The following is a 26,235-nucleotide window of genomic DNA, read 5'->3' on the forward strand; positions in this document are numbered from 1 at the left end:
AATATTTCTGGACCTAACTGTATCTATTCACCTGTTTTGCTTTTATGTGTAGTCTCTAGTCCATAGAATATAATGGTGGAACCCATTTGCCTATTTTTCTCAAAACGTCACCAAAAGGAAAATTCAAACATGATGTAGTCATCAATGTATCTCAATAAGCAGGGAATACACAAAATGCATGAGACGAACATTTTATTCATCTCCCTCCAGGTATCACGGTCGTCTCCCTGCTGTTTTGAGCCTTAAGACTGGAGCCTCCCATCTCCATCTTGACTCCTCACTTAAACAAAGTTTTTTTTTCCTTTGGCGTCTAATGAGTCAATTTTAGTTTTGTTGCCAGCAGGTCATGCCTATTTAGGTTTAAATACTGGAGCCTTCCCAGCAGTCCTTGCTGCTGTTAAAATTTATTCTACTCTGGCCAGCCTGGTGGAAGAAACTGCTGAGGAATTGTCCTATGCCCATCCATCTGCTACTTGAGAGTCTGCTGCTGTGAAATTTGAATCCTTTTGTTTATCCCCCAATCTGTTTTGCCCTTCCCTCCATGTTTATTAGTGTAGTGGCGGGTTTAGGGCCATCTGAGGGTCCAAGGTATCTTGCTCGCCGACAGGTTGAAAGAACCTTTATAGGGACGCTAGGGAGCTCAGGACTCAGTTTGAGGTGAGTTCAGGAGGTGCCCTCTCATCCCGCTCCCTAGAAGCAGGGACCTCCATTGTATTGTGACCCCGGTGAGCCCCGATTTTTTTTTTATGGTGTTTTTGTAGTGCGTTAGACGCCCGTCAGTCTGAATGCGTGTGTCACGTGTTGCATATCCTACTCCATGCGTGACACCAGAGGTCTGAACTTTGCTAAATATAGAATACTATCATTTATCAGATATGTAATAGGAAGTTCCTGTGCATATGTGTCGCCCCAGGGATGCTGATCCTCTTCAGGGACGCCACAGGGGACTTCTTCAATATTGCAACAGGTATATCAGTTTTTGTTGTATGTCGTGACGCCACTGACAGCTTGCGGTCAGGGATGGGAATGACCACCACTGCAGATTTTACGAGCATCTAGGGCTGATGGGGTCTGCAGTCAGATGATGTGGCCTCCCGTGAGTGAGGCAGGCCCCAGGGGCTCGGGTGAACAGAGTAGCAGGTCCGGAATAACACAGGCTGAGTCCAAAAGTCTTTTAACTGTTTTTTTTTTTACTCACTTTGTTGTTGCTGTCAGCTGCCCACGGCGTTGCTGTGATAAACCAGGTAGGACCAGGGGCTCCTTCAGGCAAGTCTGAGGGTAACAGGTTAGCTCGCCTTCCTAGCACTTCTGTGTTCGGATAACCCCCTGACTTGAAGTACCGTAGGGATCTATCTAGGGAGACGCTACTGCCTTTTCTCCCCTGTGTTTGGCTCGTTTGCCGGCAGCATAGACCAGGTGAGATAGCTTCAGGCTCTGTCTCCTTATGGGTCCCTGCGTTGCTGCTGAGGCTCGGACTCTGTAGGTTGGTGAGGTACTTGTAGTTCCCCTCACCGGCAGGTTTAGCAGATAGTTAAACTGGAGTCTGCTCTAGGGACCTGTACCCCGTACGTGCCTAGTCACCAGGAGCACCTCTTTCTCTGACTCCTCGGTGACCAATCTCCCCTGCCAACTGTCACTACACCGCGCAGGGTCTGACTAGTGTCCGCGCGGGTGTCCGCCTTGCGACCGCCGCGCTCCACTACTAGATTGGCTCTCCTCTCTTCCTGACACCTCTGCACTCTAGCTCCCAGCCCCTCCGCTACACCTCTCGAAAAGATTTGAAAGCTAGCCCTCTTTGGAGGTCTACCCAAGGGTCCCCTCTAAAGGTGTGGGAGACCTGGTTGCTATGTGTCTGTGCGTACATGACTCGCCCACCCCAGGGCTATGGGACACCCGGTGCCGGGCCGGACTAGTACGGAGGTCGTCAGTGGTGGCGGGGCCCGACTCCGTGGCCCTGGTGGGTGTCAATTAAATATGGCTGGTGACTTGGGGTTAATAAAGTTTGTGTTCGTGACGCCACCTGTGGTATGCGGCTATTAAGCCGCCGCTGCTGTATGAGGCCTCCAGGGTGATGGAATGGCAGCAAAGATGGTACTGCTCCCCACAGGTGGAGCGGTACCCCGGGGCACAGTTGGTGCTCGTGAGAGTCTATGGTGTGATGGAAGTCTATGCAGGCGACAATAACTGAGACAACACCAGAGGGTGCAATTCCAAGGTCTTTACTCACATTTCCTGGGCTGCAGCACACTGGTGCCTTTGGGCGGCTGGAACCCACTGTCCGGGACCTCCGTCGATCCTGGGTAGATCCTGGAATGAAAGCCGGTACCCTTCTCTAAAGTGTCTCTGTCTTCAGCTGTCTCCTTAAGCCTTGCCCGTGTAGGATGAACCTGGCTCGGCCTCCACTACAGCCTCCGGGCTGGGAGCTCGCCTGTCGGTTATTTGCCCCTTTTCTAGAGGTTCTGCTGTGGGCTGTGGCCCGGGGAGTTTGCAACTTTCCCTGGGCCTCGGTTTTTACTGTTGGAGATGATTTTTCACTCCTTCGGTTTCTAGGGACCGTCCCCTGTTTGCAGCTTGATCCCTCCACCGATGTTCCTGTGGAACAGGCCACCAGCTCAAAAGCTATCTGTGGCCCTGGAATCCCTTCTTCTTCTCTTCTTCTCTCTACTTGGTGTCACCTGGACCCTGTGAGTCCCAGGTTCTTCACCAGGAAACGTCACTTTCTTCTCTTTAGCTCCTGACTGACTAGAGCTTTCTTACTCTCTCTCCTTCTCCTCTGCCTCCCGCAGACCTACTCCTCCTTCTCCCTTCTCTCTCAGACTGCTCAAACTTGACCTTCCTTTCTCTGTCTGCTCTCTGGTGGCTCCTCCCACCTCCCCAGTTGCTATGATCTACCCTATAGGAGCAGGGATGGGTCTTACGGCCCCTCCCAGCATGCAGCATGGGAGGGTTGCTGCCACTGTCCCTGGTCCCAGTGTGTACCTAACAATGGGTGTAGTGTAGATTCGCCTGGGGACCGGCGTTCACTCCTTTCCTTACCCAGAATGGGACATCACACCGCTGGATGGGGTGCAATGTTCCTGTGGCGACGGAAGCCTCAGGGGCGCCACATACACATCTCTTTCTGGCCTTTAGGATTACCTAGAAGTACTGTCCCAGCATGGGTGCAGTACTCAGCGGTGCCTGACCGGGTCAGGGGCACCACACATACAGCCTAGATAAAGCAGATGGATAGATCTGCTTCTTAAGGATTAATGTATCATACCATGCTTGTAAGAGAATAATTTACTGGTTCAAGGACATAGCTACTTGTCCAGGGTTAAATTGATTCTCTGACCACATGCCCACACCATTCAACTAGAATGAGGAGAAGACTGACAGGGAAAAACGCTTTTGGATGTCTGTATTAGCCCCCTTCTCCTTGATGCTACATCATTAGATAGTATTACATAGTTACTTAGGTTGAAAAAAGACCTAGGTCCATCTAGTTCAACCCATTCAGAAAAATCCATCTGATATTGCTTTATATATTACTACATTCAGCATGAAGACATTAGAAAATATATCCCATATGTTTACAAACTGCACGCTGACTCCTTTTCACACAGTTAGGCTAGTTTCACACTTGCGTTGAACGGCATCCGTTGCATTGCGTTGTGTGACGGATGCAATGGATGCGTTGCATATAGTGGCACAACAGATGCAACGGATCATACAAAACAACGGAAAGCTTTTTTTTTTATTCTTTACAGTTTTACCGGCAGCAGACTATTGTGAACGATCAGCTGATCGCTCTCAATAGCCGGCTGCCGGGCGCTCAGCTGAGCGCTCTCACATGCTGGCGGCCGGGCGCTCAGCTGAGCGCTCTCACATGCCGGCGGCCGGGTGCTCAGCTGAGCGTTCTCACATGCCGGCGGCCGGTCGATCAGCTGATCGTCCGGCCGCTGAGAATGTGTGCGGGGGGCGGAGTGTGGAGTGGGTGGAGCCGAGCGGGCCATGGCGCTGAGAACAGGTGAGTGTGTGTGTGTGTGTGTGTGTGTACATACATGCGGAGTGGAGTGCGGGAGGGGGCGGAGCCAAGCGGGGAAGTGTCGGGCTCCCTGCACACGTAGCGAGGGTAAATATTGGCAAAGCACTTTGCTTGGTTACCCGATATTTACCTTGGTTACGGGTGCAGGGAGCCAGAGAGAGCATGTGCAGTGAAATCCTACGGATTGCGCTGCTCAAAAAAACGTTACATGCTGCGTTCCTCCCGCCCAGCGCAGCGCCAAAATAACGACGCTGCGTCGTCCAGCGGATGCAACTCTGACACTTGCGTTACAGTGCATCGTCCATACAAGTCTATGGAGAATAGCGCAGTGCGTTAACGGACTGCGCTATTCTCCGTAGTGACGGACTCCGCTGAACGCAAGTGTGAAAATACCCTTAAATATCCAAGCTCAGAAGCAGGAAATCTTACAAAGCTAGCAAAATAGTGAGACAGTGGAGAGCCCCACTTCAGCCATTGCCAAACTCATTCTCTTAGCTCTCGTCTTAATTACTAAATGATGGAAGAAATATTTCACTTTTCCTAATAATATACTATATATTTGAGAATGTGTTTTGTATGTTATTGTCTTCTTTCTTTTCATGAAGTTTCCCAGTAGGTGATAGGTCCTCTTTAAAGCAGCTTGAAACATTATGCAACAGCACTGAATGATAAGAAATTCCTTTTTTTTATAATAGTATTATTGTAATCACTTCTTTAACTATCAGGGCTGATCACATAATAGCTATAAAGTGCCATTTCAAATTCTTCATCACTGCAGGAAGATATAATTATAACAGTTGGATGCATTTTAATTAATGTGTTTACTGTGACTGTGATGATGGGTTCTTTGATTAGCCTACATAATACAGGTTACTGCAATTGGCACCTACCACCAGGGCAGTTCCTGAAAAATGTAAAAAGCTTTAGCCAGATTAAATCATCCATTTGTTAAAGGAAGAATTCTATTAAAGGGAATCTGTCTACCCCAATTGAAAGCAGCATGATGTACGGGCAGAGACCCTGATTCCACTGATGTATCACTTACTGCGCTACTTGTGCAGTTTTGATTAAATAATTTTTTTCTGCTGCAGATTTACCATATAGATCTGAACAACTGCAAACAACTGGAAGCTACCCAATAAGTGACATATTGCTTGAATCAGAATCTTTATTTCTCTCTTATTCTGCTTCCAGAAGTACTGTATTTTCCGGTTTGTGTGACGAATCCCCCCCCCCCCAAAACGGGGGGAAAAGTGGGGGTGCGTCTTACAAACCGCATATGGCTTACCGGGGCGGCAGTGGTGGTGCAGGGTTTGCGACACGGAGGACTTGGAGGGGGTGTCACTGCAGTGGAGCAGTTCAGAGTTCAGGAGGGTCAGTGTGCGACAGCGGAGGCTCGGCGATACTGTGGGCTCATGGGGTGTCATCGCGGAGGAGATCTCCTTTGTCATTATCATTGTATTGTCCTGAGGAAGGGGGCAGAGACCCCTGAAACGCGTAGACTTTGTTTCATGTTCCTTAAATAAATGACTTGGAATAATAACCTTTGGATTGAATGGTGACAAGCGCGGCGATGATCCACGATTTCCTGTAGAAGTCTGTTTCCAATTTACGGGTCCGCAGCTGTCTCCACCAGCGTTTTTGCTTCATTAGGTGTTGTGACCTTTCACAACATCTTTAGGTGAGTGCACCCTAATAATCCTTCACTGTTTTTATCAGTTAAGATCCTATGTGCCTGTCTCTTTTTCCACAGTCCTTTAACTCTTCAAGAAAATGGCAGCAGTGGCCAATCTGCACATGCGCCACCTCCATGGCCATCTTCTTGAAGTCCAACGGCGTCAACGGCCGGCGATTTAATGGAGCTTGCAGTCACAGTCACCTGCAAAACCCCATGAGCCTGCAGTATCGCCGACCCTCCGCAACCACACACTGACCCCCTTGAGCCAGAACACCCCCTCCTCCGAGCTTGCCGACAGATCAATAGTGCTCGCCGCCATGACACCCCGCAAGCGCGTAGTATCGCCGACTCTCCACACACTGACCCTTCTCAGCCACGACACCTCTGCCTCCTGTGACCTTCTTGAGCTATTCCACCGCCTCCACTCCTCCCTGGTGAGCTAATATAAGAGGCACTAGGATTATAAGACGGGCCCTCATTTTAACATTAAAAATTATTTTTTTCCTATTTTCCTCCTTCAAATTTGGGGTGCGTCTTATAATCCAGTGCGTCTTATAAAACGAAAAATATGGTAATTTTAAAGAATTCCACCTAAATGTATCATGCAGAAGTTTAGCATTGTTCTCAGGCTGATTTTACGAAGGCATTAAGTGGAATAACCCAAAGACATAGTAAATCAGGTCAACTTGTTCAAGTATTGTTAGTGACTAATGGTACAGAATGGACAAAAGATATCACAATTTATTATCCAACTTTGAATTTCAATTTACATATTTTTTTATTAATAAGTTAACAAATCAAACATCATTAACATATAAATGGTCTATGAAAGTTACTGTGCAGATTATACATTTTACAAAGTATGGCACTTACCTATCCAGAGCAATGACAGCGAAGCTGAGGATGGTCACAGAACAGAAAACTTTGTGCAAGAATTTGATGATCTTACAGAAAAGTATCGTGTAAATCCACCAGCAACACTGTGGGCTGGCACTGAGCACAATGTCAAAAGGCACACACACCAAACTGGCACAGATACCAGAGCAAGCGAGATTCTTCATAAAGCGGTTGGTCACAGATTTCAGGACAGTTGTTCTACAGGTCGACCAAAGTACGATGATGTTCCCTAGAAAAAAAAAAAAGAGAAAAGTGAAAAAAGACTAAAAAACACAAATGTGAACTACGTATCATAAAAAGTTTACAATTAAAGAGGTTTTGATATTAAATTGTTCTATGATATGTCAGTGCATCACAAAAGTATCACTGGAGGGGTCGGTCAACTAGGACCCTCATTATAGCGGCCTATAACTAGGACCTCACTGCTTCACTACCGTGTGGAGCTGCCGCCCGACCACCGCGCGGAGCTGCCGCCCGACTACCGTGCGGAGCTGCCGCCCAATCTTCACTCCACCTACTGTCTCCTCCCCAAAATCCTATAGAACGTAAGCCCGCAAGGGCAGGGCACTCTTCCCTCTGTACTAGTCTGTCTACTGTAACTTGTGTATGTATTCTATATGTAACCCCTTCTCATGTACAGCACCATGGAATCAATGGTGCTCTATAAATAAATAATAATAATAATAATAGCGGTATTCTTAAGATATCTCTTGAGCAGCTAAGAGAAGTGCAGGCTCCTTACTTCCTAATTTCTGGCAGGGTGGACTCTTCTCCTTGAGTGGCAGATAATGGTGAAGAATAAAACTATAGTATTAATAGAAATATAAACCTCATCACAACTTCTGCTGTGATACATTTGGCTACCATTGCGTTGTTTTAAGTCTACACTGCTATTACTACATTTATACACCGTGTGGAGAATTATTAGGCAAATAAGTATTTTGATCACATGATACTTGTTATACATGTCGTCCTACTCCAAGCTGTATAGACTGAGAGCCAACTACCAATTAAGTAAATCAGGTGATGTGCATCTCTGTAATGAGGAGGGGTGCGGTGTAATGACATCAACACCCTATATAAGGTGTGCATAATTATTAGGCAACTTCCTTTCCTTTGGCAAAATGGGTCAGAAGAGAGATTTAACGGGCTCTGAAAAGTCCAAAATTGTGAGATGTCTTGCACAGGGATGCAGCAGTCTTGAAATTGCCAAACTTTTGAAGCGTGATCACCGAACAATCAAGCGTTTCATGGCAAATAGCCAACAGGGTCGCAAGAAGCGTGTTGGGCAAAAATGGTGCAAAATAACTGCCCATGAATTGAAGAAAATCAAGCGTGAAGCTGCCAAGATGCCATTTGTCACCAGTTTGGCCATATTTCAGAGCTGCAACGTTACTGGAGTATCAGAAAGCACAAGATGTGCCATAGTCAGGGACATGGCCAAGGTAAGGAAGTCTGAAAAACCACCACCTTTGAACAAGAAACATAAGATAAAACGTCAAGACTGGGCCAAGAAATATCTTAAGACTGATTTTTCAAAGGTCTTATGGACTGATGAAATGAGAGTGACTCTTGCTGGGCCAGATGGATGGGCCAGAGGCTGGATCAGTAAAGGGCAGGGAGCTCCACTCCGACTCAGACGCCAGCAAGGTGGAGGTGGGGTACTGGTATTGCTGGTATCATCAAAGATCAACTTGTGGGACCTTTTTGGGTTGAGGATGGAGTGAAGCTCAACTCCCAGACTTACTGCCAGTTTCTGGAATACAAGGAGAAAGTCTGGCTGCAACTGCTACTAGTCTAGGTGCTTGCGGGTAATGTAATAGTCAAAAAGTAGAAAAACCCGAGCACTCAATAAGGAGGGAGAGACGTATTTGGATGCAAGTGTTTTTTATTTACAATCGACAAACTGCAGAAAGTGAACCCTGACACATAGCAACAACCAACATTGGTTGTTGCTATGTGTCAGGGTTCACTTTCTGCAGTTTGTCGATTGTAAATAAAAAAACACTTGCATCCAAATACCTCTCTCCCTCCTTATTGAGTGCTCGGGTTTTTCTACTTTTTAGTTTGTGGAAGACAACTTCTTCAAGCAGTGGTGCAGGAAGAAGTTGGTATCGTTGAAGAAAAACATGATTTTCATGCAGGACAATGCTCCATCACATGCATCCAACTACTCCACAGCGTGGCTGGCCAGTAAAGTTCTAAAAGATGAAAAATAATGACATGGCCCCCTTGTTCACCTGATCTGAACCCCATAGAGAACCTGTGGTCCCTTATAAAATGTGAGATCTACAGGGAGAGAAAACAGTCCACCTCTCGGAACAGTGTCTGGAGGCTGTGGTGGCTGCTGCATGCAATGTTGATCGTAAACAGATCAAGCAATGACAGAATCTATGGGTAGTAGGCTGCTGAGTGTCATCATAAAGAAAAGTGGCTATATTGGTCGCTAATTTTTTGGGGTTTTGATTTTGCATGTCAGAAATGTTTATTTCAAAATTTTGTGCAGTTATATTGGTTTGCCTGGTGAAAATAAACAAGTGAGATGGGAATATATTTGGTTTTTATTAAGTTGCCTAATATTTCTGCACAGTAATAGTTACCTGCAAAAACAGATATCCTCCTAAGATAGCCAAATCTAAAAAAAAAAACCATTCCAACTTCCAAAAATATTAAGCTTTTATATTTGAGTCTTTTGGGTTGATTGAGAACATAGTTGTTGATCAATAATAAAAAAATCCTCAAAAATACAACTTGCCTAATAATTCTGCACCCGGTGTACATGGAAATAAAAAGTTATTTGAACAAGCTCACAGCTCTGGACAGCAAGAACAGAGAATTGTCATTAGATCTTCTGTAGCGCCGATGTCTCTGCAGAGATGTCGACTTACTCACCAGCCAGGACGCCATCCATGTGTGCTGCTGCCTCCTTCTCCTCCCGGGCCCTTTACATGCCGCACAGGGTTCCCGGGAGTGCACCTAAGATGGCGTGTGCACACCAGCCCTCCTCTTAAAGGGCCGGCATGCTATTTCCAGGAAATGCCTCTCAGGCTATGGCTGACAGCGACAATATATTTAAGGCATCTTCCCATTATGGGAGGTGCCTGAGCCACACCTTCAGGTAGTTAGTCAGTCAGTCTGTCTGCTACCTAGCTATTTGTCAGGTCCTGAGCTCCTGTCCTGTTATCCCTGTGCCCGTACATGCCTTCCCATACCTGTCTATCCCTGCTGTGCCCGCAATTCCTGTCCATACCCGCCTGTCCAATCTGCCTCAGTCACCTTGCCAGTACCTGTTTATACCGGAGTCCTTCAGCTGCCACAGTCCTGGTCACTGCCCTGAGAGTAGTACCTGGCGTCCACCTCGTGGTGGGTGCTTAGTTAAGCCTCTCCCACTAAAGGGTAAGCCTGGGTTCCCCTGTGGTCCAGTGGGTCCACTAATCCCGCTCGCTGCCACTACACCGGCCGTAAGCTTTACACCTGCCCTGAAAGCTGTGGTCTGGTGATTTTGCAAGAGAGGGATAGGGGGGTGAAAGGGGAAGGAAGGTAAGAAGACAACTGCGGTATAGAAATTAATGGTCTGGAGAGATATGGTTGGAATATTAGGAGTTAACCTCTCTCCTGGAATATAGCTACGGCGCTCTCTCGGTCAGGGCATGGAGGTTGTTCTTCATGGTAATGCGTTCTGAACTATAAAAGTTAAATTGTTCTCATTGCAGGAGAATGACAGGAGATCAAAAAAGCAAGTCAATTGTAAACCCGCTTATTTTCATGCTATGTAATTAAAGCAATTTAAGAACTTGTGAATACCCCTTTAATTTTTAAATAGAGTGTGTCTGTTTCCTATGTAAAGATGCGCTTGCCTTCCTAGTTTCCATTGTCTTTGGTTGTCTGCAGCGCTGATATCATGCGACACTGCTGAGGACAATAACTGAACTCAGTGGCTCTGACAATGTAATGGCTTAAGCCAATCGGACTAGATGAGTTCAATGATTGTCTGCGTTGTCGATGGGATGCCAGCGGTGCAGAAAACATCACATACCAAGGCAACGGTGGATACTTGGTACTAGACTCAAGAAGCATGGTTAGAAGAACACAGGTTTTTTTTTACTACTAATGGAGCTGGTAGGAAAAAAACTTTTCTGAAAGAGGACAACCCCTTTAATTGTTTTTTGAACTGGAAATTTTTATTTTTTGCTTTCTGTTATTTTCCACATATTCTATTAAGAGACATTACTTTTATATTAAATCATAGGCAAATGAGTAGACTTGATGTGAATCAATTCACACGACCTAGTCCATCGGCCATGACAGTAATCTTCGGCTACGGAGCAACAGCCGTGAGAACATCCCCTTACCTCACGGCATTTGCAGCTCTTCTTTTGATTTGTCAGCCTGCCAAATGTCATTATTGGGGAGAGAAGCAGAACCAGGCCGGCTAATCAAAAGAAAATCTGCACATGCTGAGAGGTTGGAGGTGGTCCGGCTACTATCCAGTGCCAAAAGGTTACTGATGTGGCCAATGGACTAGGTATTGCCAATCGATTTGCACCAACTTTACATATGAGGACTTGTTTTTTTGCGATGAGTTATAAACCATTCACTTTACCTTACAATGTATTGCAAAACGGAGACAAAAAAACGTTTTGGGGTAAATTTGTGAAAAAAACCCACAATTTTGTTTTTACGACGTTCATAATGCTGTAAAAATGACCTGATAACATCATTATTCAGGACTGTATGGTTACGGCGATACCAAACTTTATATTTTAGTGGTTTAAATAAAATTCAGAACCTTGTAATATAAAATTGTGAAATCTCAAAACTGTAACTACATAGAGATATAAGAGGCCACAAAGGCATCATAATTCCTTTTTAAGGGGCACAATAGCTTCCATTATTGTACACAATTTAGGGTATTGTTTACCACTATATTTTAGGTACTATATTTTAGGAGTAATAGGAGCGATGACCTTCGTTCTTGCACTATTCCACTAGGAGCCATGTTAGCGGCAACTAAGGCAGCTACAGCTAAAGAAATGAGAGAAAGCAGCAACTCTGAGGATGAATCGTAGCTTTAAGAACTCATCATATCAGTCTGGGCCAAATGAAAAAGACAGGAAAAGTGAGCTAAGTCTACAAGTCTATAGGCCCCGTTACACGCAACGATGTGTCCAGCGATATATCGCCGGGGTCACGGTGACGCACATCCGGCATCGGTAGCGACGTCGTTGCGAGTGACAAGCACAAACAACCGTTAACGATGGAAAATACCAAATCGTCCATCGTTGACACGTCGTTCATTTTCAAAATATCGTTGATTGTAGAGGATGCAGGTTGTTCATCGTTCCCGAGGCAGCACACATCGCTATGTGTGACAACTTGGGAACGACGAACTACAGCTTACCTGCAGCTGCCGGCAATGAGGAAGGAAGGAGGTGGGCGGGATGTTGCAGCCGCTCATCTCCGCCCCTCCGCTTCTATTGGGCGGCCGCTTAGTGATGCCGCTGTGACGCCGCACGAACCACCCCCTTAGAAAGGAGGCGGTTCGCCGGCAACAGCGACGTCGCTAGGCAGGTAAGTACGTGTGATGGCTCCTAACGATATTGTGCGCCACGGCAGCGATTTGCCCGTGACGCACAAATGACGGGGGCGGGTGCTTTAACCAGCGATATCGCTAGCACCCTTAAGGGTCCGTGGAAATATTGGACAACACGGATTACATTTGTGTGCTGTGTGAAAAGGTGACAGGCTACATTATTAATGGCCAATATGTACCACATAACTGGTGTGATCCTCAGGAGTGCTGGCACTTTTGGTGCCACATGTTTTGCTGTAGTGTTCACAGGGTGAGGATCATAGGTGGCTGGAGAGATGAATGGGTCTGGTCACCTACATACCCCAGCCATGGGTTTGTTTGACATAGGTCTGACAGGTCACATAAGGAATTTAAAGGAGTATGCATTCAGTATGGAGATTGCTGGGCTGTGAGAGAAGCAGCTTCTGAGAGAGACTGAGGAGGTTGCTAAACTCTTGATTGAGGTATGAAGCCTCTTTGAAGGGACCCACTGGGAGAAGAGAGGGTTTGCTTCGCCTGACTGGAGTTAGTGTATGGAGGGCAAGGCCTGGACCGACCATAGGGCAAATCTGGCAAATGCCAGATGGGCCGGTCCCTGTAGTGGGCCGGTCCCTGTAGTGGGCTGGTGCCTGTAGTGGGCCACTGTATCTGCAGTCACCGTCGCGCTCCTCAGCAGTGTGTGCATGTTCGGCACACTAGCTGCAGAGGACCAGGAGGCAGCGCGCTGCGCTGTGCCGCCTCTGCTGTGTGATAGTGTGCCCGGCATGCACACACTGCTGAGGAGCCCGGCAGTGGTGTTTCCGGTGACCGCAGCTTCCTCCTTCCTATTCAAATGTATTTGCGTCTTTCAGACGTAAATACATTTGAAAATTGTGTCGGGATTGGGCCCCGCCCCCGACGTGCAGCAACATGATGAGATCAGCACCTTGCTAATGTCATCACAGTGCTGTGGGTGCCACACTGAATGCATAAGCCAGCGGTAAGCGCTCCATGGAGGAACCGAAGAGACAGGTTTAATTATTTTTTTTCGACACTTACCGATTCCCATAAATAATATGAGCGCTGTGTTGTTTGGGTCATTACGATTACAGGGACATTAAATATGTCCATGTTATTTGCTGATTTGTGATGTTTATTAGTTTTTTAAAAAACGCATTAAAAATTACATTTTTTTTTTTTTTTTTAATTATTGTTAGTAAATTTCTTAGAAGAAACAACATTTTTTGCACTTCTAGAACACGGAGATCCTGCACTGTGCAATGGAGCTCTGTGTCCTGTGTAATCGGAGGCTGTACTGCAGGTTCATCAATGTAAAATCCTTCCTCTAACCTCATTAAAGTTGGTGGCTCAACAGCTAGGACAGCTTAGGCTGTTATGTGTTTGATAGTTGCTGGTTGGGGGGGTGATGAAAAATAAAATTATATTTTTGTCATTTTTTTTCCTAATTTCTTTATAGTAGTTTTATGGAAACAAGAGAATCTGACGTCTTGATTCAGCTACATGGAGATGTAGTGTATATCTATCTATATCTCTATGTAGCTGATTAATTTGCTTCTGGCTTCTCTGCTTGTAATACAAGTCAAGGTTACCAAATACGCCTTGGCATCCTGATACAGGCAGTAGCTCAATGGTAGCTCTGCTGCCTATGGACAAAGCGCTCACAATCTGATGAGTTCTATCCCTGTGCTGGGAAATCAGAGCAGATGAGAATATAATTTATGCACTGCTCTTCTTGAGTTAATTTATTCACTCCACAGAGGGGAGGAGCCTGAGAATTTAATTTAAGCACTGCTCTTCTTGAGTTTATTTATTCACTGCACTGAGGGGAGGAGCTTGAGAATTTAATTTATGCACTGCTCTTCTTGAGTTAATTTATTCACTGCACTGAGGGGAGGAGCCTGAGAATTTAATTTATGTACTGCTCTTCTTGAGTTAATTTATTCACTGCACTGAGGGTAGGAGCTGGGACAAGACCAGTGAACAGTGGTACTGTGGGAGAGAGCCCTCAGATCTGGACAGTCCCACTGAATCCGGGACAGTTGGGAGGTATGGCTAAATGTTTTTATAAAATAAGTCTTTTATGCCATCTGCCTTTTTCCAATGGGTCATTGGATTGGGGATGACAATACTTTGTGCATTTGTGGAAATGTACATGTGTTTGTTATTCTCTGAATGGCGTATTATTTTGAAGGTGCTTAAAGGAGCCCCTCATATCTGCTTCTGGAAATAGGAAGCAGTGAATCAACAGCGGTCTGCCAAGACCTGTGTACAGCCGGCAGGTATTATCAGTATCCCTTAATGAATATATATGTACGTGCCAGGTACCTGTGTCTTCAGCAACTTTGACATCCTGATGTGAAAGTGAGAGGGAACAGGGTAACCTTTTATATAAAAGACTCCTCTGTCTTATTGCATGATTGATGGTGATAAATGCAAGAGAATATGCCAAAGCTACTTAAGGGTCGAATCTGCATTTTTGCAGATTGGAGAACTAACGGTATACTAATGCCTACATGAATGGAAAGTTATGCTTATAAGTACGATCTGTCTTCTGCCTTTTTCTTACAAAATGCTCAAGAGAATATTCTACAGTCACTATATATGAGTTCAGATTGCCGAAATGTGACGGCGTGCACTGTGCAAATGTGACGCCCTGGGCAAGCCAGGGGTCACAGGTCATCACACCACCACACCCTACACCCCAGTTAGGAACACCAAAGCTAACCCAAAATCCTTGTTGCCTTCCTCCAGGGGCTGATGTTCACACCAGGGGGTGGGCCAGGAGGTTGGCTCCGCCCACCGAGGAGTTCACAGCTCTGGAGGCGGGAAGAACCAGGCAGTGAGCTCAGGGACGAGCTAGAGTGAGGAGTAAACAAGTAGTGAAGTGAAGGAAGTAAAGTGTAAAGGAGGACAGTAAGAGTGGTGACAGAAAAGAAAGAGTGTGAAAAGCCTGAAGTGGTCCAGCTGTGTGCAGGCCAGAGTCAGCAAGGTCAGCAACGGCGGTGATTGTCCGGAGGGGTGACCGTTTGGAAGTTCCTGGAAGGACCGCGGACGGGTAGTGGCCCGGCGGTCTGGAGCAGTGCACAAAGGACAGTCAGCACCAGGGCAGGGGCCTCTCGGACCCCGGCAAGGCTAGGAGTCGCCATAATTTGCCAAATCCGTCAGTGAAGGGGATGTCGATCCCCCAACAACCAAGTCCCGATTGAAGGCAACAGCCCAACCATTACAGTAGAGACACCGCCACCGCCAGGGCACCAGTTTCTAAGGGCCAGCGCCTGCAGGCAAAGAGTAGAGCTCCTCCGGTCCAGCTTGAAGCCGGGGAGCGGGTTACCGGTGGGAACCCATCGAGACCATAAACAACATCAGGTGCAGGAAAAGGGACATCACCGTCACCTACTGGGGAAAGCAAGTGCAGCCGTCCGTGGGAACCGTCTTTCCAGCCGTGTGTGTTTTACCGAGAACTGTGTCAACGTCTCAGGCTGAGTGAGTACCACAGTGCCGCAAGGCACAGCGCTGCCCCCGCGTCCCTGCGCCCACCAAGCCCTGCATCTCCCACCTCACCACTGGGCCCCGGGATCACCAACCCCTACCCACGGAGGGGCAACACAACAACTTGCTACTTCACACCCTCACTCCCGGGATCCCCACACCGAGCAGCGGTGGTGCTAACAAATCACCACAACCGTGGGTGGCGTCATGGACAATAGACTTTATCCCAACACCCAATCCCCTTTCACTCACGGGCGAGGAGCGCCGCTCGAGAACCCCCGGGATCCGGCCCACCGCTCGAGCCACCACTGGGCAGCAGCAGCCGGACCCGAGCAGAGGGGTGAGCGCGGTGCTAACACCCTCCTCCCCGCCCGCTACACACACTGTCTGGATTCCCTTTTATTTGCTTTGCAAGTGAGAAGTCACGTGAATGCAGGTATACGATTTACATACTTGCTGCAGACTAGATTGCCATCTGCTTCTCTCAATAGAGCACTGAAACATGCCATTGATAATCTTGTCAGCACATGACCACACACTTGCACTGGAAAAAGAGGAAAATCCTGACTGTGTGCACACTGTCACCATTTGGTAATCTGAAGTCACATAGAGTGACTAGAGAACTTTCTGTTCTCACATGGTGTGTTTTTTTTCATTGTTTTTTTTTATCTATTATGTGTTTTTGTTTTTAAACACGGCATTTCCATTCTTTCAATGTTTTACTTCAGTTTTTCCTATTGAGCTAAAAATGGGTTAGCAGTAGAGATGAGCGGACACGTGGAAGTTCGGTTCAGTGGGTTCAGCAAGAATTTAAAGTTCGGTTTGGGACCCGACTTGACCTGAACCCCAATGGGAGTCACTATTTGGGCAGTTCAGGTCTCCGCCCACATGGAACCCGCCATAAACAGATCACTTTCAGGGGCAGGTGCGCGGGCTTTTTCTGTATTTTTTCTATTTGGTGCACACTACATCCGATCACGCTGTTGTTAACTCCACTGTGAGCCATTCAAACACCACAAGCGGCTCGTACTGGGCTGAGCGCCGAGCATACCCGAGCACAGTGATGCTCATGCGAGTGGTTTGCAAACATAAAACACCGAACTCAGAACCCGAGCTCTGTTTTTTGTAAAGTCTAAGGCTATGTGCGCACTTTGCGTTTTTTCATGTGTTTCCGCAGCGTTATGAACTGCAGCGTTTTAATGCCAAAATGCATGCGTTTTGATTTTCAAGAAAGTCTATGGGAAATTGGGATTTCTTGTGCGCACAATGCTGTTAAAAAAGCAGCGTTTCAGTTGCAGAAAATTTGTCGAAATCTTTGCCTTTAAAGAAGCAACATGTCAATTGTTTTTGCCATTTTGGCAGCGATTTGCTAACATTAGAGTCAATGAGAATTTTCCAAACGCATCCTAAATCAAAATCCTAGCGTTTAACATGCTTTTTTGATGCAGAAAACATGCGTTTTTGACAAAATAAACGCCTGCGTTTTTGACATTATATTAAGGGCATGATATGTCCCTTTACAGACACACATAGTCCAACAATAAAATTAATGAAAATCATTAATTTAATGTTATTTTATACATAAATATTAGAACACGGTTATTATTTTAATAAAATTAGCTATTTTGTTTGTGATATTAATCATGATATTTGTTATCATTTTTTTCCTTTTTTTTCATAGTGTTTGAATGTTTAAACTTTATTTAGTAGCGTATTTTATTCAAAACGCATCTGACTTTTAGTGTGTCGCCCCAGGGACATCAATCCAGCTTCAGGGACACCACAGGGTCTTCTGTATATGGCAACAGGTATGTCGTTTTTTGTATATATGTGTCGTGACGCCACTCACGGCTTGCGGTCAGGGATATGGGTGACCGCCACTGCAAATTTAACGAGCGTCTGGGGCTGATGGGGTCTGCAGTCAGTGAGTGAGGCTGGCCCCAGGGGCTCGGGTGTGTAGAATCACGGGTCTCAGAATAATTCAGTCTCAGTCCAAAAGCCTTTCAACTACTTTTTACTTACTTCGAGATGTTTCTGTGAGCTGACCCAGGCTATGCTTCAATAACCAAGTGAAACCAGGTATCCTTCAAGCCAGTCTGAGGGTGACACTTAGCTCGCCTTCCTAGCACTTCTGTTTTCGGATAACCCCCTGACTTGAAGTCAAGGAAAGAGAGGTTGGCAGTGTCAAAAATCTTGCTTTATTTTCTCTTGCAGACGGGTGAGACAAACATGAGGGAGCAGAGGGAGAAGAAGCATGAGGACGACGGTGACTTGAAGTACCATGGGGGTCTACCCAGGGAGTCGCAACTGCCTTTTCTCCCCTTTTTGGACTGTTTGCTGGCAGTGTGGACCAGGTGAGATTGCTTCTGGCTCTGTCTCCTTATGGTTCCCTGCGTTGCTGCTGAGGCTCGGACTCTGTGTGGTTGGTGAGGTCCTTGTAATTCCCCTCACCGGCAGGATTAGCAGGTCGTTAAAACGGGTCTGCTCTGGGGACCTGTTTCACGTACATGCCTAGTCATCAGAGCACCTTTTCAGCGTCCTCACTCGATGACCGTTCTCCCCCACTAACTGTCACTACACCGCGCAGGGTCTGACTAGTGTGAGCGCGCGTCTGCGTTTCCTAGCAACCGCTGCTCACCACTACCAGACTGGCTCACTCCACTCCTTTCCTGACATCCTCTGCACTTTAGCTCCCAGCCCCTCCACTACACCTCTTGACAAGAATTGAAGGCCAGACCCCTCTAGGGACTGCCCAAGGGTCCCATCTAATGGTGTTGGAGACCTGGTTGCTATGTGTCTGTGCGTATGTCGCGGGCGGAGGAGGGGACGCTGCGCTCTCCCATTGCTCGGGTCCGGTTGCTGCTGCTGCTGCTCGGTGGTGGCTCGAGCGGTAGGCCGGATCCCGGGGACTCGAGCGGCATTCCTCGCCCGTGAGTGAAAAGGGATGGGATTGATTATGGGGATGTTTGGTTATTGTCCGTGATGCCACCCACGGTTGTGGTGATATTGGTGACACCACCGCTGCGCTGGACGGGGATCCCGGGGGCGATGACAGGGAGCAGCCAGCATGTTAGTTCTCCCCTCCGTGGGTAGGGGGTTGGTTGTCCCGGGCCCCGGTGATGGGGTAGGGATGGACGGCAGGCGGGTTATGGGGCCTGGTGAGGTGCAGGGTCACGGGGGCAGCGCTGTGCCGCACGGCACGTTGGTACTCACTCAGCCAATGATGAGGACACAGTTCTCGGTAAAACACACGGCTGGATGGACGGGTCCCACAGACGGCTGCGGTGTTGTTTCTCCCGGCAGGTTGATGGTGACTGCCTTTCCCTGCACCTATGTACGGTAGATGGTTCCGATGGGTTCCCACCGGTAACCCGCTCCCCAGCTTGGATATGGGCTGGAGGAGCCCCTTTTGCCCGCAGGCTCTGGCCCTGAGAAACGGTTGCCTTGGCGGTGGCGGTGTCTCCCCCTCTTGGTTGGACGGTTGCCTTCTTTCGGGACTTGGCTGCGGGGAAACCCAGGAGGTTCCCTTTGCTAACGGATTTGGCAAATTCACCGCGACTCCTAGCCTTGCCGGGGTCCGCAAGCCCCTGCCAGATGGTGCTGACTTCTCTTCGTGTACCGGTCCGGTACCGCCGGGCCACCGCCCATCCACGGTCCTTACGGTAAACTCGGATAGGCCACTCCTGCAGATGGTGACCACCGTCTGCCAACCTTTCTGATCCATCCGGGCCACACACCCGGACCAACTTCAGGCTGCTTAACTGCCACTTCACTTCCTCTCACTTCCACTTCCAACTCTAATCTCTCCACTCCTCAACTCCTCTGCCTGCTTTTCCCGCCTCCAGGACTGTGAACTCCTCGGTGGGCGGGGCCAACCGCCTGGCCCACCCCCTGGTGTGATCATCAGCCCCTGGAGGAAGGCAACAAGGGTTTTGTGTCTGACTTTGATGTGCCTGACCGGGAGTGTGGGGTGTGTTGGTGTTGTTCTCTGTGGCCCCTGGCTTGTCCAGGGTGCCACATTCCCCCTTAGTTAAATGCAGACCGTCCGCGGGCTGCCCATCCATCACCGGTTTTATTTTCACAAACTGGAAAATATGAAAAACAGTAAAACAGTGATTACAAGTAAAATAACATCTTCCCACATCGGGAGGTACTCTTACTTAAAACGTTGCGTAACGGTTACGGCTTCCGCTCTCTCCCACCCAAGCAACCTGGCCCTGATGCTGCCCCCAAGCAAACAGGCAGCACCCCTTGACCCCAGTCCAGCACAAGTTGCCCGAGCGGGTTATGTCCTTTTCAGGGGACCCACGTCCATGGGGAACCCCTGAAACCCCCAGAGGATCGCCACCGGTTCAGGTGGTGGCTGGGCCCCAGCCTGCTCCATTGCGGGCCCTTCCTCCAATCTGCCTCTCCGGAGGCGGTAACGGTGGAAGCCATGAACAACATTTTATTTACATGCCACTAGTTTGTGGTTGCCTTGCAAGTTCTCAGGCTTGTCCATAAGGAGTTCCTTATGCAACTACTTGTAAACAGTCCCCATGGGGACAACGGTTCTTTGTAGCCAACGGGCTACCACAAACAAAACTGTAGGGTCCCAACAGAGACTTGCCGTAGGGTCCCGATGGGGACCGTCAGCTGGGTCCTAGGGGCCTTCCACAACGTCTGGCTCCGGTACAGCCTCCTCCTGCAGCTTTCCCACAGTCCACCACCGAACAGCACGAGCCCCCCACGCCACCCTCACACAGGGGTGATACTGTCCCACAGGACTCCATTTTCAGCTGCCGATGATGCGGGTACGACTGCTCCTCCAACCGGACTCCTTAGCCTTGAGCGCTGTCTGGAACGTCAGCAGAGTCCCAATGGGGACCGACAGCAAGGTAACCGGGAACCGCTACCATGCTTTAACTTTTCTTACTTAATCAGCAATCCCGCGGCACAGCTGCCTTTGCTGCCGCTCCCGGTGCGGAGCACTTTCTGCTTGCTCCGGTTGAGGCGGTGTGGGGGATGGGCCCAGCCAGAGTCCCTCCGTGCCGGCTACGACCGGTACCTTCGGTAATGAGGGACCCCGCTGTGGCATGGCCTGCTCTGCCTCCTGGCAGCTGCATCCCCGCCGTGCCTTCGGTGCATCTTTGCTGACGAGCTCAGCTTTCGGCTTCTTCCATGGAAACGGATCAGGGCGGTCACGGGCTTCCGCTGCAGGTCGGTCCGCCGGGGCGGATTGGCAGGGTGCCGCTACCGGTGGTGGTGGTAGCGGGCCTAGTGGCGGGGCAGCAGCCAACACGGGTAGCGGGGGAGGTAGCAGGGCGAGCGGGTATGGACCGGGTCCCTCGGCCGCGATGACCGACCCTCTAGGGGTACAGGGGCGTGGGTCACTTACCCTCCCTTCCAAGACTCCCTCCACCTCGCGTCTCCGTATGGCCGCCACCACTTCCGTCATGTCGGCCTCCCACTCCTCCAGGAGGAGCTGCATGCGGACCTGCAGACAGCTGCTTAGCTGGACGGTCCGGACTTCCACCCATGCTGCGGTGCCAGGCGCGGGGACCGCGGTGTTGTCGGTCGGACTCAGCATCTTTAGCAGCGGCCTCTTCCAGGAACCAGTAAATGGCCGCAGGGTCCTGGCGTCCCTGCTTCCACAGCCACGGGCTACATGCGGCCAGACGCCATCAGTCCCCCTTAGTCTCTTTCCAGCTCCTCCTCTATAGGGGCGGGGTTTTGGCCTTCGCGCCTCCACTACTCGAGGAGACGCTCGAGCGGGAATTTTTCGCGCCCAAGATGGCGGCTTCGGCAAATTTTCAGCCGGACACCTCCGGCAATAACAAGGCGCACCTCTACCCAACGGCAGAGCGGTAGGATCCTGTTCGTGATGCCAAGTTGTCGCGGGCGGAGGAGGGGACACTGCGCTCTCCCACTGCTCGGGTCCGGCTGCTGCTGCTGCTGCTCGGTGGTGGCTCGAGCAGTAGGCCAGATCCCGAGGACTCAAGCGGCGTTCCTCGCCCGTGAGTGAAAAGGGATGGGATTGATTATGGGGATGTTTGGTTATTGTCCGTGACGCCACCCACGGTTGTGGTGATATTGGTGACACCACCGCTGCTCTGGACGGGGATCCCGGGGGCGATGACAGGGAGCAGCCAGGATGTTAGTTCTCCCCTCCGTGGGTAGGGGGTTGGTTGTCCCGGGCCCCGGTGATGGGGTAGGGATGGACGGCAGGCGGGTTATGGGGCCTGGTGAGGTGCAGGGTCGCGGGGGCAGGGCTGTGCCGCACGGCACATTGGTACTCACTCAGCCAATGATGAGGACACAGTTCTCGGTAAAACACACGGCTGGATGGACAGGTCCCACAGACGGCTGCGGTGTTGTTTCTCCCGGCAGGTTGATGGTGACTGCCTTTCCCTGCACCTATGTACGGTAGATGGTTCCGATGGGTTCCCACCGGTAACCCGCTCCCCAGCTTGGATATGGGCTGGAGGAGCCCCTTTTGCCCGCAGGCTCTGGCCCTGAGAAACGGTTGCCTTGGCGGTGGTGGTGTCTCCCCCTCTTGGTTGGACGGTTGCCTTCTTTCGGGACTTGGCTGCTGGGAAACCCAGGAGGTTCCCTTCGCTAACGGATTTGGCAAATTCACCGCAACTCCTAGCCTTGCCGGGGTCCGCAAGCCCCTGCCAGATGGTGCTGACTTCTCTTCGTGTACCGATCCGGTACCGCCGGGCCACTGCCCGTCCACGGCCCTTACGGTAAACTCGGATAGGCCACTCCTGCAGACGGTCACCACCGTCTGCCAACCTTGCTGATCCGTCCGGGCCCCACACCCGGACCATTTTCAGGCTGCTTAACTGCCACTTCACTTCCTCTCACTTCCACTTCCAACTCTAATCTCTCCACTCCTCAACTCCTCTGCCTGCTTTTCCCGCCTCCAGGACTGTGAACTCCTCGGTGGGCGGGGCCAACCATCTGGCCCACCCACTGGTGTGATCATCAGCCCCTGGAGGAAGGCAACAAGGTTTTTGTGTCTGACTTTGATGTGCCTGACCGGGAGTGTGGGGTGTGTTGGTGTTGTTCTCTGTGGCCCCTGGCTTGTCCAGGGCGCCACACGTACACACCTAATTCTGGCCTTTAGGATTACCTGGAAGTACTGTCCCAGCATGGGTGCAGTACTCAGTGGTGCCTGATCAGGTCAGGGGCGCCACATCAGCTATGAAAAAGCATGTAAAACGCGGCCAAAACGTGGTAAAAACGCAAGCGTATTTTTAGCGTTTTTGTGGTCAAAACCAAATTTGACAAAGACAATTTCTGCTAGAGGATGCGTTTAGAACTGCAACTAACTCAACGCAAAGTGCGCACATAGCCTTAGTTTGGTACGAACACCAAACCTCAGGTTAACAACAAGAAAAACGCGCAAAAAATGCATAAAGTTTCCGCTGCAGTTTTCTAACCATAGCGTGTTTTTCATGCTGAAAAATGGGCATCAAATAATCTATGTGTGAACATATCCTAAGGGCTGTTTCAAACAACTTTATTATGTCTGCATTTTAGCATTATGGTTGAATACATTTGGCTATACAGTACATTTAGTGTGACTGTTGCAAAAGACAGTTAAAATATATAATTAACTATTAAACTAAAAATTCTATGCAATTACTTGCCATGTATGCCGATTTATGTGTATTGTAAAAATAGTATTTGGCCACACATATGCCTTTCGTGCTTGTTTCATTGATACACAAATGTTACCATTGACAGGGCTAACAACTAGACTTTATTTGTTTTATTTTTTAGCCCATACAGTCTAGCATCTACATGTAAGGGCGTTGAGGGTTAGGCCCACCCCTGCATTTGTACTCGGCACACCACTGTCCTATGTACTGTCTGCAAATGTCTTGTTTTATGTGATTTCGCTACCAGGTGGCAGGGTTGCAACACATTTCTCCTAGCACCTGGGTGGGCAGAGAGGCAGAGAGAAAGCAGTAGTAGGAGGAGGATAGGAGTATATAAGGGAGGTACAGGAAGTAGACTGCAGGAGAGTCCCCAGGAAGATGCATGAGTAACAAGCCTACCATGATGATTCTGACCCTATGGGTCACCCCTGCGACTGTGATACGCGGGATCCGGATTTGGATTGATCAGCTGCGTCCCCCAGGAGAGGGGTGTAGTCTAACAGTCGGAGCTCTGCCGTTTCACCTGCTCATACTCAAAGAATTCCACAGTCACTGAAATGTCAGTGCGCCCTCAGGTTATAGAGTATGACTGGATGACCTGGGTATGGCTGGAGAGCCCTGTCGGTTGCGGTCCTTCTTACGCGATAGCGTCCCCTGTGGGTGCGGTGAATGGGCCCAATGGACTTCATGACCCGGCATCGTGCCAGTGTGATGTGCAGTGATGGAAGGAGAGACCTAGTGGTGACAGAGAGAACCCAGGTGCCAGGGAGACGGACTGCTGCTAAATTAAATGTGAGAATGAATTTGTGAAGAACCCCTATGAGAAGAATTCCGGTATCGGCAAAATGTGGACAAAGGTATTGCTGAAGATAGAAGAGAATAAAGTTTGCTTGTTTAAGAAAAAGAGACTGTTGCTAGACTTTATTTCCCGTGAATGTGTGCTGCATTAGACTGTATCAGAGTGCCTCCTGTGAGTGGTCCGGTGACGGGGAGGTGAGGGGTTAACAGCAGGTTGTGCTGTGACCTATTGTTCCCCAAGCTGCCACGATTACATCTGATGCCTGCCCCGTGCAACCACCACATACAGAGCCCAGGCAGCAGACAGGAGCAGGAATAGATAGCATACCCCACCCACATATTAGCTATTCAGCAGCTGCTGCCAATCAAAAAGCTGTACATTTATGTAACTTTACTTACCTGTATTTCAAAACCTATACATCCGATCTGACAACTAAAGGTATGTATAGAATCAGCCTGATAGCGCCAGTATAGCCCTGGCTTTAGTTTATATAGGAAAATCATGGTGGTTGGTTCACTTGAAGCCTCATTCAGACGTCTGTGTTCCATCCATGGTTTTTACGGACAAGAACACTTACATTATTGCCTATGGGTGTTCATATGAACATGCTTATTGTGTTTATTGCAATCCTTTTGTCTCCAGAAAAATCACATATACATATCCATTTTGATCTGTGTCACAGATAAAAATGACCTATACAACTATCTGGGTTGATTAAAATCACAGCCAGCCAGCATATTAATGTCAACTGTGTGCGATCTGTGTGCGGTCCGTTTTGAACATTTAATGGGAGGGAGAGGATTGTTTTATTTTTTCTAGAGCAAATGACAGATGGTAAAAACTGACCAAACACTGATGAAAGTAGGATCCAGATGAAAATCGATCTGTTTTTTTTTTCACCTATATGTAACCCCCCCCTAAAAACGTACATCTGAATGAAGCTTCCGGCACTATCTTATAGACCTATTCTTCTAGAAGTATTGCCCTGTAATCCAGCGTCTGCAGTGCGGAATGCTGCAACGTAGTTCTTCATTTCTGGAATTCAATAGAATTCTTACAATTAAGAGGTTGCACAGAGTGGGGCATAGCCATTTTTCCCATGAAAACATATGGAATTGTTTCTGGCCAGATGTGGTGTGTTTTTAGGTCATGTTCTCACAAGTCTCTGCCCTAAAGAGAGTCTGAGTAAACATTTACTTTGATGTGTGTACATTACGCTGGTCTCACACGTCCGACATTCACAATCCAAGTGCGGACCGAGATGTCCAGACAGTCTCATAGACATATGCTGGCTGCATCATTGCAGTTCAGATTACGGTCAGTGATATTTGGTGGATGGTATTTCTGAAGAATTCCCATTAGGCCGGGGCCACACGGGGCACTAGTGCAATGCTCGCATGACACTCGACGCGCGCTGGCAGCACAGCAGGAGCCGAGTGTTATGCTAGTATCCCTGAAGTCCAACTGTGCGACCGAACCTCAGCTGCGGGGGGCGGGCCGGCTCTGAGGAGTACACCGGTGTACCACGAGTGCAGTGCGATTTTTTTTCTCACCCCATTCACTTAAATGGGTGCAAGAGAAAAGAGTCTCGCATTACAGTTGCAGTATGCTGCGATTGTTTTCTCAGTCCGATTAGGGCTGAGAAAATAATCGCTCATGGGTGCGGGCACACAGGCTAGAATTGGTCCGAGTAGAATGTGATGTTTTATCGCACTCCACTTGCACCGTTTTTCTCGCCGTGTGGCTTAGGCCTTACAGCTCTGATCAAGAAACAGCTTTAGAACAAGCACACAAAAGCATTTTTTTTTTGTTCCAAATGCTCTTATAAATCTCACCATTGACTAGTCTCTTCCCTATTTGAAATTAGACTCTCTTATTCTAGTCCATGGGTGCACACAAAACAATCTGATGTACGGATCATCCGATTTTTCTAGATCTGTTGCAACTGTTTATAGCATACGTGGCAAGTAACGTGGCGAGATTTTCTCCCATTGCACTCGTGCGAGTTAATCGCAAGTGTGAAGCCGGCCTTACATTTAGTTGTGACTTCCGGATCGGCCAACAAACATTGGAGAGATCCAGCAGATAAACTGCTGGAGAACGACCGGAACAGCACTGATAGAA

The 26,235-nt window shown here is 48.6% G+C and overlaps 1 protein-coding gene across 1 annotated transcript in view; it reads right to left on the reverse strand.

The window, feature by feature from the left end:
* Positions 1-26,235, reverse strand: part of GPR176 (G protein-coupled receptor 176) — a 107,064-nt gene that overhangs the window by 14,609 nt on the left and 66,220 nt on the right. Inside the window, exon 2 of the mRNA XM_075330134.1 lies at positions 6,579-6,831. Coding sequence (XP_075186249.1) covers positions 6,579-6,831 — 253 coding nt within the window. The remainder of the gene's footprint in view (positions 1-6,578; positions 6,832-26,235) is intronic.

Source organism: Anomaloglossus baeobatrachus, chromosome 12 (genome assembly GCF_048569485.1).
Source record: "Anomaloglossus baeobatrachus isolate aAnoBae1 chromosome 12, aAnoBae1.hap1, whole genome shotgun sequence".
NCBI lineage: Eukaryota > Metazoa > Chordata > Amphibia > Anura > Aromobatidae > Anomaloglossus > Anomaloglossus baeobatrachus.